This window comes from Xiphophorus couchianus, chromosome 5, assembly GCF_001444195.1.
Source record: "Xiphophorus couchianus chromosome 5, X_couchianus-1.0, whole genome shotgun sequence".
Lineage (NCBI taxonomy): Eukaryota > Metazoa > Chordata > Actinopteri > Cyprinodontiformes > Poeciliidae > Xiphophorus > Xiphophorus couchianus.
Window position 1 is genome coordinate 557,960 of NC_040232.1, and position 19,759 is coordinate 577,718.

General features: G+C 48.7%; 2 protein-coding genes across 5 annotated transcripts; one reads left to right on the forward strand and one right to left on the reverse strand.

Moving 5' to 3' along the window:
* The first annotated feature begins 161 nt into the window (after positions 1 to 161).
* LOC114144844 (uncharacterized) lies at positions 162 to 1,753 on the forward strand. The gene is made up of 3 exons (XM_028018048.1): positions 162 to 168; positions 878 to 1,075; positions 1,112 to 1,753. Exons 1-3 carry the CDS (start codon positions 162 to 164, stop codon positions 1,567 to 1,569), a joined length of 663 nt encoding a protein of 220 aa, XP_027873849.1. The 3' UTR covers positions 1,570 to 1,753.
* Positions 1,754 to 2,301: 548 nt separating this feature from the next.
* adam9a (ADAM metallopeptidase domain 9a) lies at positions 2,302 to 18,383 on the reverse strand. Of its 4 annotated transcripts, none has more exons than XM_028018335.1 (24): positions 17,987 to 18,383; positions 15,469 to 15,569; positions 14,569 to 14,627; positions 9,883 to 9,961; positions 9,143 to 9,219; positions 8,839 to 9,034; positions 8,591 to 8,656; positions 8,428 to 8,499; positions 8,098 to 8,267; positions 7,932 to 8,013; positions 7,707 to 7,840; positions 7,318 to 7,489; positions 6,817 to 6,909; positions 6,628 to 6,735; positions 6,118 to 6,208; positions 5,944 to 6,049; positions 5,680 to 5,863; positions 5,514 to 5,594; positions 5,307 to 5,412; positions 5,099 to 5,246; positions 4,567 to 4,678; positions 4,139 to 4,168; positions 3,444 to 3,511; positions 2,302 to 3,353 (listed from the first exon to the last, which is right to left on the reverse strand). In XM_028018335.1, the coding sequence occupies exons 1-24, from the start codon at positions 18,069 to 18,071 to the stop codon at positions 3,284 to 3,286; spliced, it is 2,490 nt and encodes an 829-aa protein (XP_027874136.1). In that variant the 5' UTR covers positions 18,072 to 18,383; the 3' UTR covers positions 2,302 to 3,283. The 4 variants fall into 4 exon arrangements, with proteins under 4 accessions (XP_027874136.1, XP_027874135.1, XP_027874137.1 ...); XM_028018334.1 differs by having other exon boundaries at positions 3,444 to 3,514; XM_028018336.1 differs by lacking the exon at positions 4,139 to 4,168.
* Positions 18,384 to 19,759: the final 1,376 nt, after the last annotated feature.

Sequence of the window (19,759 nt, forward strand, 5' to 3'; positions counted from 1 at the left end):
CTAACCTTAGAGCCCTAATAATAAACATTAGCTCTGCTAATGCTAAAGCGCTACACCAGCGTGGTACTTAGCATAAGCTAATGCTAAGGCACTACACCAATGCTGGTTGCTTGTTTGTTTGTTGCATATTGCCAGTTGCTCAAAGTTTGTTGATTAAAAAGATGAAATGTGAGGAGAGGAAACAGAATTGCTGCATCTTCACCCCCTTCAAAATAAAAGCATGGATATAAACGTCCAAATCACAGGCGTCAAATTTTATTCAATTGAAACTTTACAGAACAGCCAAGTAAATCAGTGTTTTAGAGTTTATATGGACAAATTAATTTATGGGAAGCTAAGTATGCTAAATGTTTTCAAAGTTAGCAAAATCTAAAAGAGGATGACATATTAGCTCTGCTGTTAGCGTGTTAGCGCATTAGCAGAGATGTACCCACCGCTGGAAACTACCAAATAAAGAAATGTGTATTTGCAGCTGATGTTTAGATAACGTCTCTGAGTAATATATTATATTTTTCTTATTTAATTCTGGATCCAACCTGGATCAGAGCTACGGACGGGACGAACCTTTCAGCAGAAGCTATGCAGCATTCTGTGAAACGCAGAGACATCTAGTAAAATGTACGTAGAATCAGCATCGAACCAGAGGTGAAAAATAAACTACAGGTCAAAATTATCCCCAAAGTAGTTTTGTCCCTTCTTGGCTGAAATGACAGAGGAGAAATAATGATTAAAAAAACAATCAGTTTCCATCTTTTAAAGAGCAAATCTTGTTCTAGTGGTGGAGGGTCAGGAGGAGGAGTCGTGTTTTCATGTGAAGAGTTGACCTGGAGGCGGCCATGATGTCGGAGCGCTTAGCTGGTTTGAGCCTCAGCATGAGATCTGCATGAGATCTGCTTCGTTTCCTCCTCGCCAACCGGGCGGCGCCAACCCGACGCTTCTGCCCGCCTCACGTCTCGGTTTGGCATCCAAGAGTCAGTTGGCACAAAGTTAGTTAGCCCTAACGCAGAGTCCTCAGGGTTCTGTGCAAAGAAGAGCAGGGAGAGTCTGCCAGGTCCAGACCCGGGTCCAGGTCCAGGTCCGGGTCCGGGGTCAAATCCGGGTCCAGATCCAGATCCACATAAAGATCCAGATCCAGATCCAGACTCAGACTCAGACTCAAGTCCAGGTCCGGGTCCGGGTCCAGATCCAGGTCCAGATCCGGGTCCAGACCCAGATCCACATAAAGATCCAGATCCAGACTCAGACTCGGGTCCGGGTCCACTCAGTGCAGCGCTGCAGACAAGTTTTCTTCGCTGCTGCAGTAAACGTCCCTGGTTTGCAGAGAGTCTGATGTTCGTTTCCTTAGAGATCAAACTGCATAAGTCGTGCAGACGCCGCGTACCACACATGGAAACAAAAAGTCTGAGCCGCCCTGAGCTCCTCATGTTGCATACTGGGAGAATACTGAGTGAGCCGGGCGGGGCTGGGGTGCAGAAACTAAACGCACCTCCACACGGCGCCTATAGGGTGCGTTACATTCCTATGACTGAGAGGAGCTGCAGTTCAACACAACACCGGCTCTTTAACTAGAAAAGATTACAGAAACCAGGTGAAGGCTCCACCCCCTGCAACACAAACCAGCCAATCAGAGCAAGGCTACCTGCTTTTTACTGGTAAGATGTCGTGTTCCTGTTTATTGAACATCTCTTTTTTTTTTTTTTTTCCCCGAAGAGTTTTTGCGGCGCTAGTGGCTCGTATTATTTTTTAGGGTGACCAGACGTCCTCTTTTTCCCGGACATGTCCTACTTTTCAGACCTAAAAAGATGTCCGGGGGGAATTTACAAATCGTCCGGGATTTTGGTCAACTGCCTCAAAACACATTACATAGCTTAGGGCACTGCGCACGGAGCTGCGTGTCACGTAATCCCTGAGCCGCGTCAGTGCGGGCAGCACCCCCCCCCCCCCCCTCCCCGCTCTAAGGTGTTCTGGCTTCACCCCCCCCCCCCCACCTCCCACCCCGGTTGTCCGGGTTTTCCCAAAGTAAGATATGGTCACCCTAACAGAAGGTCCAGTAATGCAGCTGAAGTAACGCTAATGTTAGCATGCTAACCCTTAAGATTTACACCCTCAACCAGTTTTCTGGTGTTTTCTGGCAAATTTAAAACATGGCAAAAAAGTACAGAAATTACAAATGCCATTAAGTCTTTATGCATTTAAGAGCTAATGTTAGCATGCTAACACTAAGTCATCAGATAATTGTGGTTTTCTAATAAAGAAATCCATAATAATTAAAGATTATTCATTGGATTAATAGATTATTCATTATTGTTAAAAACATACGCTAATGGAAGCACTGAAACTTTTTCATCTTGTCTAATTTACTGCTGCTGTAACAGAAGATGCTAATCTTAGCATGCTAACACTAACTAGACAGATTCGGTGGTTTTCTGACAGGATTGTAAGTATTTCTGAGTTAGTATGTTTTTAATAATACTTATTAGTAATAACATTATATAAAATGTTTTGAATGGTTTGATTAAAAACACCGCTGCTCAGTCTGGAGAATGTTAATGTAGCATGCTAATGTTAGCATCACCTGCTAACACCCAGGATATTTTAATAATTTCAGAGAATGATTAGTAAGTTAAAAACATATTTTCTGTCCATATTTAACTATATAAATATCAAGGCTATAAGTTGCTATATTAGCAATCAGTTTATGAATTGTTAGCTTACAGGCTAACAGCTCAGCAGCTGATGGGAATGACACATTAGCATTTTATGGGTATGGATTATTTGCTTTGTAAAACTTAGGAATATGATATAATTTTATTGCATCATAAAATTGCAGCAGAGCTGGGCCAGTGTTTCCTGCTAAGGTTTATCATCATGTAACTGGAAACACTGGGAACCCAGGTAAAAGCCCCAGTAGAATCTGCATGTAGTGCTCCGTGTGGCAGTGAGTGAACTCAGCGTTGTTTCTGCTCCAGTAACAGCTTTATGAACATGATCTGTGTTTGTTTAGCTGCTATTTTATGCTCTGCAATCTGATTGGCTGGTTTGGCTACAGCAGAGGTCACCTGACCAAGTTAAGGTGAACAAAAGAAAGAGCTGCTTCAGTTCAGTCCTGCTGCGACCCGTCGGCCCAGTCCAAGTCCGACTTGTCGACCTAGTCCATGTCCGGCTGCACCTCAAGGTCGGCCTCATTGATCCCTCCCTGGGTGTTGCTAAGGAACCAGAGAGAGCAGACTGAAGGTCGGGAGGAAGAAGAGGAGGGCGGAGTCGAGAGGAAGCTCCTGATTGGCTAAACAGGTGGAGCGGGGGCGGGTCTTTGAGGCACCAGAGGCTGAGATGCAGCAGAAGGTTTCGGTTTTCTACACAAGACAAAAACAGAAAATATGTCAGGTTTCTGCTCCTCATCAAGGTGTGTGTAAGGTGTGTGTAGGCCAGGTAAGAGTCCCTACAGAGGAGGCGGCGGTGGCCTTGCAGCGAAGGGCGGGGCTCTCTCACTGGTCTCACTGGTCTCCACCACCTGAAAACACAACAGGAAGTAAAATATCCATTGATCCACATGAATCTTCTCCAAACTCAGAGCAGAAAGAAAACATTTAAAATGCATTTTATTTTATTAGTTAAAACTAAAATAAGTAATTATCATAAACTAAAGAAGCCACCGAGAAAAATAATGAAAATCATTAAAGAAAAACATGATTACAGTTTTTCTCTTGGTTTAGTTTTTTTTCCAATCTTGCTCAATTAATTTAATTAATTTTGCTCATTTAATTTCCCCAATAAATCTTTATTAATATTATTGCTATTAAATAGTTTTTCAAATGTATTTGTTTTTGTATTTTTAATATTTTACATTTGAAAAAATTCTTATTTGGCTCTTTTGGAAATTAATGAGATAAAAATGATGTAAAAACAAAAAGGTGCATTTTTATTCTAAGTTTATGTCACGTCCAACTAGAAGGAGCTTCGCCTTCAGTGCAGCTCAATTCATTTTTATTCAGCCAAACAGTGAAGTCAGAATGTTAGAAGGTTAAAGTTTGAGACAGAATGAACATTAGAGCTGTAACTACATTACTATTATCATTATCATTATCGTTACTGATATTATTATTATAACTATTACAGCAGTGAGGTGAGAGGATGTTACCTGCGGCGGCGGCAGCAGCTGAGCGTGATGCTGTGAGAAAACACCGGATGTTAGTTTATTTTAATTAGCTCCAATTATCAGTCAGTCACACACATGTTTGCATAGCTATCTTTGTGGGGAAAGATAGCTATGATAGTAAACTCAGCGTTTCCCCTTGTGGGACCAGGATTCGGTCCCACTAGGTATTACAAACACACACACACACACACACACAGACACACACACTGCCATCTACCCCCTCAACCAGCCAATTAGGTTGAATTTTAAATCAAAGGTTTAATGTCATGATGAGTCAGACCACCATTGGTGGTGATTGATTATTGATCAGCTGACAAGTTCATCAGAAAAAAATCAATAAGAGGATCTCAGCATATCTTTCACCTGGAAGGTATAAAAGTGAAGCAGCAGCATCGCTGCAGCAGACTCACCCCGTCCCTGACGATGAAGTTCGCCGTGCCGTGGCCAGCAGGGGGCGGCTGCGTTCTGGGAGGCGGAGCTCTGCCAGGATTGGTCGGTTTGGTCAAAGTCGCTTCGTCTGCCCTGAAGACGAAATGGAGAAAAGTTCACTACACAGAAACACAAACATACACTGTGAACTGCAGGGGGCGCTCACAACCCGGAGATTCACCTCAAGAAATCTCATCAAAGTTCGAGGCTGGACTTCCTGTCTCGAGACGGGACATCCTGTCTCGAGACGGGACTTCCTGTCTCCAGACGGGACTTCCTGTCTCAAGGCGGGACTTCCTGTCTCCAGACGGGACATCCTGTCTCGAGACGGGACTTCCTGTCTCCAGACGGGACTTCCTGTCTCCAGACGGGACATCCTGTCTCCAGACGGGACTTCCTGTCTCCAGACGGGACTTCCGGTCTAAAGGCGGGACTTCCGGTCTAAAGGCGGGACTTCCTGTCCCAAGGCGGGACTTCCTGTCCCATTTTGGGCTGCAGCGGGTCGGTACTCACTGGTATCCCTGCGACCTCTTCCTGCGGCTCAGTCCGAAGCGCCGCAGCAGCTCGTTGCGGCGCAGGAAGACAAACGCTCCCAGAGCCAGCAGAGGAAGGACGAGGAGGAAGAAGACGAGGAGGCCATCCCTGAGAGACGTGTCCTTATCTGTGGACGACACATCGAGTCAGCGTGGAGCGGGGACGCCGCGGGACACATGGACAGTACCGTTCCATGTGGGTCCGCTGTCCACGCTGCCGCCATAGCCCGACAGCTTGCAGGATGGTGAAGTCCAGCCGTAGTCGCAGTGGCAGTTCCTGTTGCTGTTACACACCTGGTAGGAACACAGGTACGAATCAGACTGGGTCACATGACCCGGTTCGCCTCACAGGCCGGAACCAACCCCTGTCTCAAACCCGATCCACCCCGTCTCACCCCGTGTCCGTGGCACTTTGTCTCCACATCACAGTCATAGCTCAGGACGTCCGCGCTGCGACACTCAAAGTTCATACACACCTGAATACCACGGAAGAAGAAATCATCAGCGTCTCCTAGTAACCAGTCCTCCCAGCCTTCCCAGCTCTCCCAGTCCTCCCATCACCTTGTTGTCTCCACACTTGGTCCCTTCGTTCACCATTCCCGGGTCGGGAACGTCGGATCCCAGCATGAAGTCGACCCCGAAGCAGGTGGCGCCGTGTATCGGAGTGGTGATGATGGACGGCAGGATGCCGAACACCGTCCCCCCCTTCACGTTCAGGCACTGCAGCTTCCCGCACTGAGCGTTTCTATGGGGACAGACTCATGTGACCTGGAGGGGCAGAGCCTCGCCTGTGCTGGGGTTAGGTAGGGTGTGTCTCTGTGTTACCTGCTCTCACACTTCTTGTAGCCGTAGTGCTGGTAGCCACAGTTGCCGAAGCGATCTCCTTTGCTGTTAACGTCTTTGAAGCAGATGTCGGGAGCGGCCGTTGCCTCTGCAGACGAGGAAGAGTCAGAAGATTCCAGAACATCCCGACCGGGTCAAGGATGAACCAGAACCTACTGGGTCCGAACAGGGCCTGGCACTGTCCGTCCAGGTGCTGGCACCTCCCGTTGTAGCAGTAGGCCTGCTGGTTGCGACAGGGATGCCCGTTCTGAAACGCACAGTCAGTTAGAGGCAGCATCCCTCTAAGGACACAGCGCCCCCCTGAGGACGCGGTGCCCCCCTGAGGATGCGGCGCCCCCCTAAGGACGCTGCGAACCCCATGAGGACGCGGCGAACCCCCTGAGGACGCGGCGCCCCCCTGAGGACGCTGCGAACCCCCTGAGGACGCGGCGCCCCCCTGAGGACGCGGCGAACCCCCTGAGGACGCGGCGAACCCCCTGAGGACGCGGCGAACCCCCTGAGGACGCGGCGCCCCCCTGAGGACGCGGCGAACCCCCTGAGGACACGGCGAACCCCCTGAGGACGCGGCGCCCCCCTGAGGACGCTGCGAACCCCATGAGGACACGTCGAACCCCCTGAGGACACGTCGAACCCCCTGAGGACTCCTGGGGGCAGGCAGGGACTCACCTGGACGAAGACGTCGCTCTGACAGAAGGAGGTGGAGCCGTTGCAGTACTCCGGCAGATCACACTCCTCGTCCTTCTTGGAGCGGCACACCGTTCCTCCAGGGAGGAACTGCAGACAGACAAACCCGGACCCAGTTTGGTTCTGAGGTTCTCTCTGGAAAGCCGTTCTCCAGCGGCCGGCGTCGGTTACCTGACAGCCGGAGCAGCACTCTCCAGACGCACACTGAGCCCCGGGCTTCAGTTTACAGGTCCGATACTCACAGCAGGGGTCCTCCTCACACTCCTGCACACAAACCATCCAGGGCAGACTCTAAGCTCTCAGGACCGAACTCTGGGTTCAGAAATCGTCCAGATTAATGAAATCCGACTAAACTCTGCAGTTATATCAGTTTCTAACAACAGAAACATTCAACTGAAGACTGAAATCAAAGATACATTTCCTTACAACACAAGAGGACATTTTCCACAAACTGAGCTAATGGTGTTAGCTCTAGCTACTGGTATTAGCTCTAGCTACTGGTATTAGCTCTAGCTACTGGTATTAGCTCTAGCTTATGGTGTTAGCTCTAGCTAATGGTGTTAGCCCTAGCAGACAGCAGATCTCCAGCTGATCATGTTAGCTTGTTTCAGCATATCTTTTGTGAAGCAGCTCATGAAACCAAAGGACCTCGATGAGCAGAAAGCTTCAGACCTTCTCTGATCCACAGTCGCACTCCTCCCCGACGTCCACCAGCCTGTTTCCACAGTAGGGGGGGCTGTAGGCCTCGTCGGGCCGCGGGACATTCAAGAGACACGTCCCTCCCATCGACAGGATCATCTTTTCAAAGTCGTCGGCGCTGCAGCTGCTGAAGTTTCTGGATCCTCTGCAGAAACAAAAGGAGAGCGATGAAGACGGCGAGTTCTGTATGACAGTCCGATCCAGCTCTCATTCCGCCCTGGACTATCCCTCACGCTCCACCCCAGGCCTGGGGGGAGGAGGTCTGTGTCCGACCTCTGACCAATTCAGGAAGAGAGGGAGGCTCCGGGGAGGAACGAGGTCTGGACGGGTTCTGGTTCTGTCCGGGCGGCGTGGCGTCCTACGTGGCTCCGGAGTGCATGATGCAAGCGGCGGCGGGACAGCTGCAGGTCCGCCCGTCGTCGTGGTTCATCCCTAGGTTGTGTCCGAGTTCATGAGCCACGATGGAGGCGAAGGCCGCGACGTTGTTGTTCAGGAACTGAGAGGAGAGAGAGAGGATGACGCTCCGGCGGCCGACAGGGGTCAGGGTCAAAGGTCAGGGTCAAATGTCATGTAAAAAGCAGCATTACCGCGTTGATTCCTCCTCCATGACTTCTGGAGCAGACGGTGGAGACAAATGCCATTCCTGCTGTTACACCAAAGCTCTTCATCCTGCAGCACCAACAAGACCTTCATCATCATCACCACCTTCCTCCTGATCTTCCTCCTTCTCTTTCTCCTCCTCCTCTGACTCACAGAATGAGCTGGGCCGAGTCGTGGCGCCGCCGGGAAACCAGCTCCTTCTCCCTCCACTGGGTGAAGCGGCTCAGCACCTCGCCGGCTCCGCCCTCTGTGTTGATCAGGTTCTGCTTGGTCCAGATGTCCAGACCGACCAGAACCACCCGGACGTTCAGCTGCATGTAGATCTGCACCAGGTCAAAAGCAGAACCTTAACGACCAATCGTAGCGCAGGACCGAGAGCCGATCCGGAAACCGGATCCAAGTTCAGTCTGACAGCAGAACCTCAGATTTCCCTCGATTTCTCATTCATAGTTTAAAAAGAAATGTGTGTGTGTGTGTTCTTACGCCGTCTATGAGGTTCGCCAGGTGAACCATCTGCTCTCTGACCGCCGTCTCGTTTCCATTCATGTGTTTAAACTGCAGAAGAAGAGACGACCAATCAGCACAGAGGATGAGGGAGGCGGGGCTTAATGACAGTACAGGTGTTGTGTGTGTGTGTGTGTCTCACCCTGTCGTTGTCAACCACCAGCAGCAGCTCCACATAGTGAGTCTTGTGGAGAACAGCTCTCTTTACCTGGAAGCAGCCATGTTTCTGATTAACACGCCGTTTTTCCTCTTCCTGGTGAATTTCTGTTCTTAGTTTCTCTCTGTCTTTATGAACACAGTTCATTTGGTCAATGTGTTCATGTTTCTGTCTGCTGCATCGGCCGGGATTCGAACCCTCACCTCCTGCCCCGCCCTCGGGCCTGAACTCACCCTGCTGCGCCGGCGGTGCTGGATCTCCTCCGGGTCGTACTGAGCATGCTCCGTCGCGTCGCCGTGCCCGTAGTGAGGTGTTCCACATCCTCGGGGCTGTGATGTCACATCTTGCAGGCGGTAGAGCAGGTGCTGCTCGGGGGCGGAGTCTAGCGGCTCGATGCCGTAGCTGTCGTTGGTGAGATGCATCACTCCTCTGAGAAACCAGGAGACGGACCGATTACCGAAACGCCTGGCAGACAGAACTCAGGGCAAACTGAGCCCGTCTGTGCTGACCCGGATTCTGGTTCTGTCGGGTCGGTACCTGAGGCCGCCACAGACGCTCATGGCCACAGCAGAGCCCTCCATGTCCTGAATGAAGCCCTGGTACTGGCAGTGGTTCTGGAACAGAGAGGATACCGGGTCAGGCCAGCAGGGGGAGCCGATCCCGACAGGAAGGAGCCGAGTCCAGCTTCCTGTCCAACAGGAGGCCACTTCCTGTATCACACTCAGTGTCTCTCACTTCCTCTCCATCAGTTTTTCTGCTGCAGCTCCTCACCCTGAGGTGTTCAAAGCGTGGTTCAGGGGCCAGAAGTGGCCCCGCAGCCTGAGACCTCGGGTCCCTGACGGTCAGGTTTTCATCACTAATGTGTTCATCTGCACCAACCAGCTGACCCAGAACAGCTTCAGGATAAAAGCAGAAGCTTTTATCCTCTCAGCTTTCAGCTGGTTGTTGGTCAAGCTGAATCAGAACCGTTGCTTAGCAACAAATGAGTCAGCAGATTACACATCAGCCTCCAGGAAGTGACACACAGATGATCTGCTTCCTGTTTCTGTCAGTTACAGACCAGAAGCTGCTTCATCAGCAATAAAACCTCCTCCAGCTTCTCAGCAGGTCCTGGACCCACCGAGGCTTCAGAACCGGCTTGTTCTGGTCCCTGTGGTTCTGACCCTGCAGGGACCAGGTCCCTGGGCACCGCTAATCAAAAAGCTAGCTGCGCTAACGCTAATGCACCAATCAAAAACACTCGTTAACGCCAACACAGAATGATGCAGAGCGCTCACCTGGACAGGTGGTCTGGATGTGATCAGGGATCCGTTTGGGCCGTAGGTGAAGACGGTGAAATCTGGAGGCAGCAGGACCCTGGAGGTGACAGCAGCTCGTTAAACGGGTCAGAACCAGCAGAACGGAAACGACGACAGGAAGCTCACAACGTCTCTTTATTAAAACATTTAGCAGCAAAAAGAGGTTTGGATGGAAAATGTGGCACACACACATGCCTACACACACACACACACACACACTTACAGAACTGTTGCATGAACAGATCATCAGGAAAGCTAAAGCCGTTCTTGCTGTAGTTCCAGTTCTGGACAGTAACAGGCTGAAGCTCTGCTCCTGCAGCCGTTTGTCGGTGCGGCCTGATTCCTGATTCCAGGTGTTCGTAGGTTTGGGGTCAACAAGAAAATCCTCTGCTAGACTCGTCCCATTATGTATTCACTTATATTTGATGTCATTTTTGGCTTGTTTTATTGTTTTTATTGAACTCTGATACTTTGTCTTTCAGTTTTTATAGATAGATAGATAGATAGATAGATAGATAGATAGATAGAAAAATCTTTATTGTCATTGTCACAAGGACAGCGAAATTTAAAAGGTGCCATCAGTCAGTGCATATGCTTAAAAACAAAAAATAACACAATTCACACACAATGTAAGAATTAACAAATAACTGGTAAAACCCCCCCCAAAAAAACCTAAAAAATAGAACAGCCACATTCTCACATCCATCATTTATGATGATTAATGGTTGTTTTTGATTGCATTTAGTTTTGTTATTGCTGTCGGGTAGAAACTGTCTCTGAGACGGTTGGTTCTGGTTCTGGTTGCTCTGTATCTTCTGCCTGAAGGCAGCAGTGTGAACAGAGAAGGTCCGGGGTGAGAAGTGTCCTTTGTGATGTGTTGTGCTTTTCTTAGACAGCGGTCGCTGTGCAGGTCCTCCAGTGAGGGGAGAGGGCAGCCATTGATTTTTTGGGCTGTATTCACAAACCTTTGGAGAGCTTTCCTTTGAGCCGTAGTGCTGCTGTTATACCAGACGCAGATACAGTAGGTCAGTATGCTCTCTATGGAGCACTTGTAGAAGGACACCAGCAGCTTCTCCTTGATGCTGTTCCTCCTGAGAACCCTCAGGAAGTACAGTCTTTGCTGGGCCTTTTTTATCAGCTCCAAGGTGTTCATGTTCCATGTGAGGCCCTGCTCAATGTGGACCCCCAGGAAACGGAAATCAGCTACCCTCTCCACACATTTTCCCCCAATGGTTAGTGGTGTAATGTCAGTTTTATTCCTCCTGTAATCTATTATGAGTTCTTTTGTCTTTGAGTTGTTGAGGAGCAGATTGTTCTCCCTGCACCACTGCAACAGCCGCTCCACCTCTCCCCTGTAGGCGGACTCGTCGCCTCCTGAGATGAGCCCCACCACTGTGGTGTCATCAGCAAACTTGATGATGGTGTTGCTGTGGTGGGCAGAGGTGCAGTCGTATGTGTACAGACAATAGAGCAGGGGGCTCAGCACACAGCCCTGTGGAGAGCCAGTACTAAGGCTGAGGGCAGTGGATGTATGTTTTCCCACCCTAACTCTCTGCTGTCGGTTGGTCAGGAAGCTCAGGATCCACATGCAGGTGGAGTGAGGGAGGCCCAGGTCCCCCAATTTGTCCACCAGTCTGTGAGGGAGGATGGTATTAAAAGCAGAGCTGTAGTCTACAAAGAGCATCTGCACATAGCTCCCCTGCTGCTCCAGATGTGACAGAGCAGCATGGAGGGCCGTGATCACAGCGTCCTCTGTGGATCTGTTGGCTCTGTAGGCGAACTGGTGGTGGTCAAAGCCAGGAGGGAGAAGTGCTGTGATGTGACCCCGGACCAGTTTTTCAAAACACTTCGTCACCACAGGGGTTAGTGCCACTGGCCGGTAGTCGTTGAGGCAGGAGATGTGAGGTTTCTTGGGTATGGGGACTATGGTGGAAGATTTCAGGCAGGATGGGACTGTAGACAGGGCTAGGGACTGGTTGAAGATCCTGGTGAAGACTCCAGCCAGCTGATCGGCGCAGTCTTTCAGGACACGTCCAGGGACGCCATCAGGTCCAGCAGCCTTCCTTGGGTTGACAGCCCGCAGTGTGCGCCTCACCTTGTGCTCCTCTACAACGAGGGGTGTGGTGTTGTGGGTCGCTTGGTTTAGTGTGGCTGCCTCTGTTGGCTTCACCTCAAAGCGGGCAAAGAAGAGGTTCAGCTCCTCTGTCAGCGTGGCGTCGCCTTCCACAGCTGCGAGGTTGGTCCTGTAGTTGGTGAGATGCTGGATTCCCTGCCACACCTGCCTGCTGTTGTTGCTGTCAAGGTAGCCCTCTATCCTCCTCCTGTAGTCAGACTTAGCCATTCTGATGCCGCTCTTCAAGTTAGCTCGGGCTGTACTGTAGACGGTCCTGTCCCCAGACCTGAAGGCGGTATTCCTGGTCTTTAGCAGTCGCTGGACCTCCTGAGTCATCCAGGGCTTCTGGTTTGGGAATACCCGGATGTGTTTATCCACAGCTACAGTGTCAATACAGTTCTTGATGTAGCACAGTACACTGTCTGTAAAAACCTCCAGGTCCTGATGTTCAAAAACATCCCAGTTTGTCCTGTCGAAACAGTCCTGCAGCTGCTGTGTCGCATCCTGGGGCCAGGATTTGATGGTTTTGGTGATGGTTGGAGCAGTTTTCCTGAGGGGGGCATAACCAGGAATTAAATGCAGGGACAGGTGATCCGACTGACCCAGGTGAGGAAGTGGTCTAGCCCTGTAGCCTAGCTTGATGTTGGAGTAGACTTTGTCCAGAGTGTTAGCCTCTCTTGTAGCACACTTTACATCTGGTGGAACTTGGGGAGCGCCGTCTTCAAGTCTGCATGGCTGAAGTCCCCCGCTATGATGTGCACAGCATCTGGATAGATGCTCTGCAGATGGCTAATGCTGCCATGCAAAAGTCCAATAGCTGTTTTAGCATTAGCATCCGGTGGGATGTAAACAGCGGTTACCATGACTACGGTGAACTCTCTGGGGAGGTATATTGGTCTGCATCTAACAGTCACATACTCCAGGTCTGGGCAGCAATGGCTGATGACAGTCGCTGTGTTAGTAACCAGGTGTTGTTCAGGTACACAGAGCCTCCTCCTCTGCTCTTACCGGAGTCCTTCGTTCTGTCGTGGCGCTGTACTGTGTAGCCTGCTAGCTCGATGGCAGAGTCCGCTACGTCTGGATGCAGCCAGGTTTCCGTGATCAGAAGAATACAGCTCTTCACTGCGCTGTGAGATGCAGCCTGTAGTCTCAGTTCATCCATCTTGTTTGCAAGGGATCTGGCGTTGGAGAGAAACAGGCTGGTGGTTTGTGTGGTTGCCTCCGTAGCCTAGCTAGCAGGCCGGCCCTGCAGCCCCGCTTCTGCCTTCTCTCTCTACGCCGCCAACGCTTCCTCCCTGCTGGGATGGTAATCCACGGCGCCCCGGGGCTCCTCGCTATGTCCCCCGGAATATTGAACAAGCATTGAAAATCAGCTGTAACATCTAGTTCGTAGCGGGCACCGATCGTCAGGAGATCGTCCCGACTGTATATTTTGTTTGTCCGACATGACGGAACACAAATCAACACGTACACAAGCAGCCAATCATAGCATAGCACCGACCGAGAGAGCAATGAGCCGCTGCAACTGCGTGCGCCGCCATCTTGGGAAAAAAAAAAAAAAAAAAAAAAACTTGCTGTAACATCAATTGTACATTTGGGACACAAATAAATCTGAACCTGAATGGAGGTAAAACGTCAAAGGAAGTTCTGGTTCTGAAGGAGCCGACCAGAACCTGAAGGTTCCTCTTTGGTTCCTCCTGAACCTCAGAGAAACCAAAGAGCTTGATGAGGGGAAACTTTATCACGTCACTTCCTGATAGCCTTCAGAGGTCGTTTCCATGGTAACACGCTGGATTTTATCCTCAGTCTATACAGGAAGTGAGCCTCTGATTGGCTCCTGAGGCAGGTCGCCATGGCAACATCAGCTGCTGATTGGAGCATCTGAGGTCTGTGGTGAGCTGAGACCGGCCCGTTAGGCACCATGACTTCAGAGGCTCACATGGCAGAACCCGACCGGTCTCCAGGTTCTGTTCCATCCAAATGTCAGCAGAACTTTTAAAATATCACAAAAAAGACGAAGGACAAATCAGGAGAGTTTCTGCCTGCTGGTTTGGAGTGAATCAATCAGACTGTGATGTCATCAGGTGCTGATGCTACGCACAGATTTCTCTGGGTTTGGTTCCTCTGGTACGGCGCCGACCCACCAGTGGACGGGAACGTTCACTACGTTTCATCGCCTCTTTTTATGATTTAACTGTTTATCAGAAAAGCCGAAAGTCGCCTGAAGCTGGCGTGAAATACAGGAAGTTATTCTGAATTTTGCTGTCAACATTTTCATGTATCAGCAAATTCCCAAATGACAGAAACTGGGTCAGATTTATGGGTTCCTGTTGAACACGGAGACCAGCTGAGAGTCTTTGGGTCGGTTCCTCTGGCTGAGGCACCGACTGCAGAACCTCATCACTAAACAAGACCGATTAGATGGCGTCACAATCAGAATCCACAGGAGGCCTGAGGATCCACAGGAGATCACCTTTAAGGATCCAGATCTCCTTTGGATCACCAGATCCGCTTCCTGTGAAGTCAGAAACAATTCCTTCATCCAAACTCACTCGTTTCTCTGCAGATGGACGAGGAGATCGTTTCCATCCACTGGGATGATGAAGGAAACCTGCAGAAACACACACACACACACACACCCACGCACACACACACACGGTTAATCCCAACAGGTGTTCTCTAGGATGCACCGATTTTCTTTCTGATCATTGATCTGTAAGAATCAGTTTCTGTCTGAAATGCAGCAGCAGAGTCTCTGAGTGGGTAACAGTGGAGTGACTGTAAACAACAGTCAACAACAGTCTTGACTGTTTCGGCACCCCGATGGTTGCCATAGAGACTACAGGATTTCTGAAACCCACTCCAGGTTTTTCTGAGGGGATAATGTAACACGATGAAGTCAGTTTTACTTTATCTTCTCATCGTGTTTCTCTGATGGATCCCTGAGGCAGAACCATCGGAGCTGGACCTGCAGCTCCAAGGTCACGAGGTCACGAGGTCACATGACTCACCTGGCAAACACTGCTGCTGATCTCTGCAGGTGTGTCATCACACACACACTGAGGCTGCCAGGTGTGTGTGTGTGTTAGAGGTGAGTCAGGACAGGAAGTCAGCATGGCCTCCACCCACACATCATCATCATCATCATCATCATCATCATCATCATCAGGTCTCTCTGTCCTCTAACTCAGCGAGGCCCAAAGGTCCGTCTGTCCTGGTAGTAACAGACCGACCCGCTGGTCCCGGTTCTGGTCCAGTCCTGAACAGTTTAGTTTTGAATCCATCTAACTTTATTTAAACGGACCTGAGAGACGATCACCTAATCTGAAACCATGGCAACCAGGTTTCAGCTGGAAACGTGTTGAATCATATCTAAGAGTCGGTGTCACATTTCAGAACCAGAGTGTGTGTGTGTGTGTGTGTGTGTGAGATGCCATAGAAAACGTCGATACCTGATTGGGCGGCCTGCCCTCAGCGTCCCGCCTCAGCCGGTCTCCTATTGGCCGAGGAGCAGTCAGCTGGTACGAGGCCAGATGCTCGGTCTGCTGAGAGTCTGAGGAAGGAAAACATTCAGCTCAGTTTATTAACGGATTATTATCAATATCATCAACCTGCCGATAACCGCTGGACCGTCAGCCAGCGTTAGCTGAACTCAGCTTACATCAGAATCTCACTTTACTGAAACATTTACTTTACTTTTGCCAAACTGCCTGATGATTGGACTAGACCAAAAACACAGAAACAAACTGAATCTGAGACGCCTAAAACTGTTTATCAGTTTATAAATCCACCCATGGAAATCTGGTCACATTCAGGAATCAGTTCATTCAGGAATCAGTATAGTCAGGAATCAGTTCAGTCAGGAATCAGTTCATTCAGGAATCAGTACAGTCAGGAATCAGGTCAGTCAGGAATCAGTTCAGTCAGGAATCAGTTCATTCAGGAATCAGGTCAGTCAGGAATCAGTTTAGTCCAGAATCAGTTCATTCAGGAATCAGTTTAGTCAGGAATCAGTTCAGTCAGGAATCAGTTCATTCAGGAATCAGTTCAGCCAGGAATCAGTTCAGTCAGGAATCAGTTCAGTCAGGAATCAGGTCAGTCAGGAATCAGTTTAGTACAGAATCAGTTCATTCAGGAATCAGTTCAGTCAGGAACTGATGGTTCAGCTAACCATTGTTAGCTGCTGCTAGGCGCTGTTAGCTGCCGCTAGCCATTGTTAGCTGCTGCAAGGCGCTGTTAGTTGCTGTTAGCCATTGTTAGCTGCTGCTAGGTACTGTTAGCTGCTGCTAACTGAACCAGCGGCTCATAAATTCTCAGTTTGTTTCAAGTAGGAAGAGCTGAAAAGTTGAAGAGCTACAGGAACCAGAACCAGAGGCGGTTTTATGATGGTTCTGGTCCAGATCTTTATGAACCAGAACCTTCAGAACTCAATGAGACAGAACATCAACAGCATCTTCATGAACCCAATCTGCAGTCAGAGCTTCATGCTGCCTGCAGCGGGTCAGAACCTTCACATCAGAACCGTGACCCAAACAGAGACAGGATCCAGGGATAATGCTGAACTGGTTCTGATCCAAATGGACCAGGAGCTCCGTAATCTGGCTCAGTCCAAATGGGTCAACAACAGAACCAGCTACAGAAAGACGGTCCAGTCAAAGTCTGGAATGTTCTGGTGGGACCTCCAAGAAGGTTCTACAAGCTGCCGGGTCCAACAGAACCGCCGCCGAGGTCTGCTACAGCCAATTAGCTACCAGAGCACATCTGATTGGTTCTTAAAGGAGAAGCTCACAGAGAGAGGTTCTGGTCGGGTCGGTTCTGATCCGCTTAATACAACATTTAAAACACGACGAGTCCAAACAGAACCGAAGAGGAAAAAACCCAGGAAGTGAGTCATGAGTCTGGGAAAGAGATCCACTGGGTGTGTGTGTTAGTGGGTGGGTGGGGGTTCTGAGTGTGTGTGAGGAAGATTCTGGGTGTGTGTGTTCCTGGAAATGTCGTTTTGACTCAGATTCATGTTTATGTTTCTCTATTAACAAAAAAGGTCAAATCCAGATTTATTCAGGATTTAACTAAAACGATCAGTTCCCATGTTAACCACACACACACACGCACACACACCCAGGGTTTTACTTCCTGTCAGCACTGCACCGTTAAGCAGCTTATCACAGCGTTCTGGAACAACACACACACACACACACACACACACACACACACACAAAATACGGCCTTAAAGGGACAGTACATGTTTTTCCTCTGAAGGTTCATGGAGCACTCCTGAGCAGTCAGTATTCTCCCTGCAGGAACCAATAAGGAGAGAGTCCTGACCTATGACCTCTGGAGGGACCAGGTCTCTTTGATAGGCACATGGAGTCGTCGCTCTGCTGACTCAGTTAATCACCACAGTTTGTGGTGATACTGTGATAACGATAAGAACTATTTGTTGTTTCTGTTTCAGCTAGCTGATTAGCCGCCACCGCGTGTCACAGCGATTACCGCCCCACAAATACAAATACTGATGGTGAAAAACATCTCCAGTCACATAAAGTCACATTTTTACTGTATTTAACCACATTTTCGTATTTACTTTTAGTGTTTTATCAAACAAATGGAGGAAACGTTTGTTCGACTGTTTATCGGGAACTAACGGATAATACGGACAGTTTGAGGTCTTTACACGGAATTAATTGGATTTTAATGTGACAACGATAAATTACATTTTTTATAGATAAATGATAATCGATACGATAAATGCCCACGCCTACTGAGCATGCTCAGTTCCGACTTTTAAGCTAACATGGCGGATAAAGCAAAACTTCGAGTCACGTGACCATAACCAGGATCTTTGAAACCATGGCAACCAGAGGAGGCGTCATGAAGCGCAGCGGACCGGATGCGGACAGGTGAAGGGAAACACTGAGTCAGAATCAGAACCTTTCGACCCGGTTCGGGTTTGACCCGCCGCGTCCTCACCTCCGCAGTGACAGCTTCCGGTCAGCAGCAGCAGAATCCCGCAGAGCTCCATCAGCGCCGCTCCTCCTCTTCCTCCCATCTTCATCTTGTCCTCCTGTTCGGAACCGATTCTTCCTCCTCACCGCTCCTCTTCCTCCCTCGGGTCGGTTTCACTCCGAACACCCACAGGAGGGTTTCTTCCTCGGCAGACCCATTCCTCTGCGTTCCCGCTGAAGATAACAGCAGCTCCGGCCCAAAGTTCCGAACGGAACCGGCTCTCGGTTCTGTTCGGGTTCCGTTAGGTCCAGTTCTCGGTGGGTTTTGGGGCTGGTTCCGGTCCTGTTGGGCTGAAGTCCTTCCTCTCCGTCAGCAGCGGGTCTTTCTCTCCTTGGAGCCTGTGGGACTCTAAAGTAACGGGGAAAATACTGTTTCCGGCCAGACCCTTCAGAATAAGAGCACCTTCTGCATAATTATTTCAGTCCAGTTTATAAACGTTGCGTTAATTCACAACAAATCCAGTTTGTTTTTAAAAATGCGTAATCAGAACAGTGATATTTAAATTAAATTTGATCCCATCTATCAAACAATTCAGTCAAATAAAAAATAAAATCTAGGAAATTTAGTTATTACTTTAGTTAGATAAAAAATGTGTAGATAAATAATTTTTAGTTATTGTATGTTCATCCGCAGCAGCAGCAGTCCCTCCCTTTGATCCTGTAGTTGTTTTATCATTATTATTATTATTTTCATTTATTTATTTCAAACATTGCACATAATAAACTGGAGTCAGAGGTTAGTTTTCATCTCTAGGTCAATTAAATAATATAACATCACAGAACACAAAACTTAACACGTTTCTTCCAAAAAATAAATGTGAAACTTTAAAGCTGCTGATGTCTTTTTTTTTTTCTTGTTTATTTTTCATGTTTCGCTGGTTATGATAGATAGATAGATAGATAGATAGATAGATAGATAGATGTCCAACGGAGCTTTTATTTTGAAGGGACTCACGTTGAACCAAAAGTCATTGGTTGTTTTCTTTCTCTCGTGACAAAACTGAGCATAAATCTCTTGTTCTTTCCGCGAGGCGCTGTAAAGCAAAGCGAGCGCTTCCTTCAGTGGAGCTCCGCCCCTTTGAGACGCGCTGGGAGGAAATTCAAACCAACCTGTGGAAGAGAAGAGATGCTGGGCTCTGATTGGCTGGGATTTGATGTAACTTTACCTGGGCTTTCAAGTTTAAATGCAGGTAGAAAACTAACCCACGGTGAAACATGGTGGTGGCAGCATCATGCTGTGGGGATCCAGCAGGAGCAGGGAAGTTGGGCAGAGTTTTTAACCTTTATTTATAAGAAGAAGTTTTTTTTTCTTGTTTATTTTTCATGTTTCGCTGGTTATGATAGATAGATAGATAGATAGATAGATAGATAGATAGATAGATAGATAGATAGATAGATAGATAGATAGATAGATAGATAGATAGATAGATAGATAGATATCCAACGGAGCTTTTATTTTGAAGGGACTCACGAAAAAAACCTAAAAACTCAATCTCGTTGTAATCTGTTGATGACAATGACAAATAAATCTTATCTTATCTTAAGTTTCCATTTAAGATCCAAGATCTCATTTCACGTCTTGGGATGTGGAATGTCACCTCTCTGGTGGGGAAGGAGCCGGAGCTAGTGTGTGAGGTCGAGAGGTTCCGACTAGAAATAGTCGGTCTCACCTCGACGCACGGCTCTGGTTCTGGAACCAGTCTCCTTGAGAGGGGCTGGACATACTTCCACTCTGGAG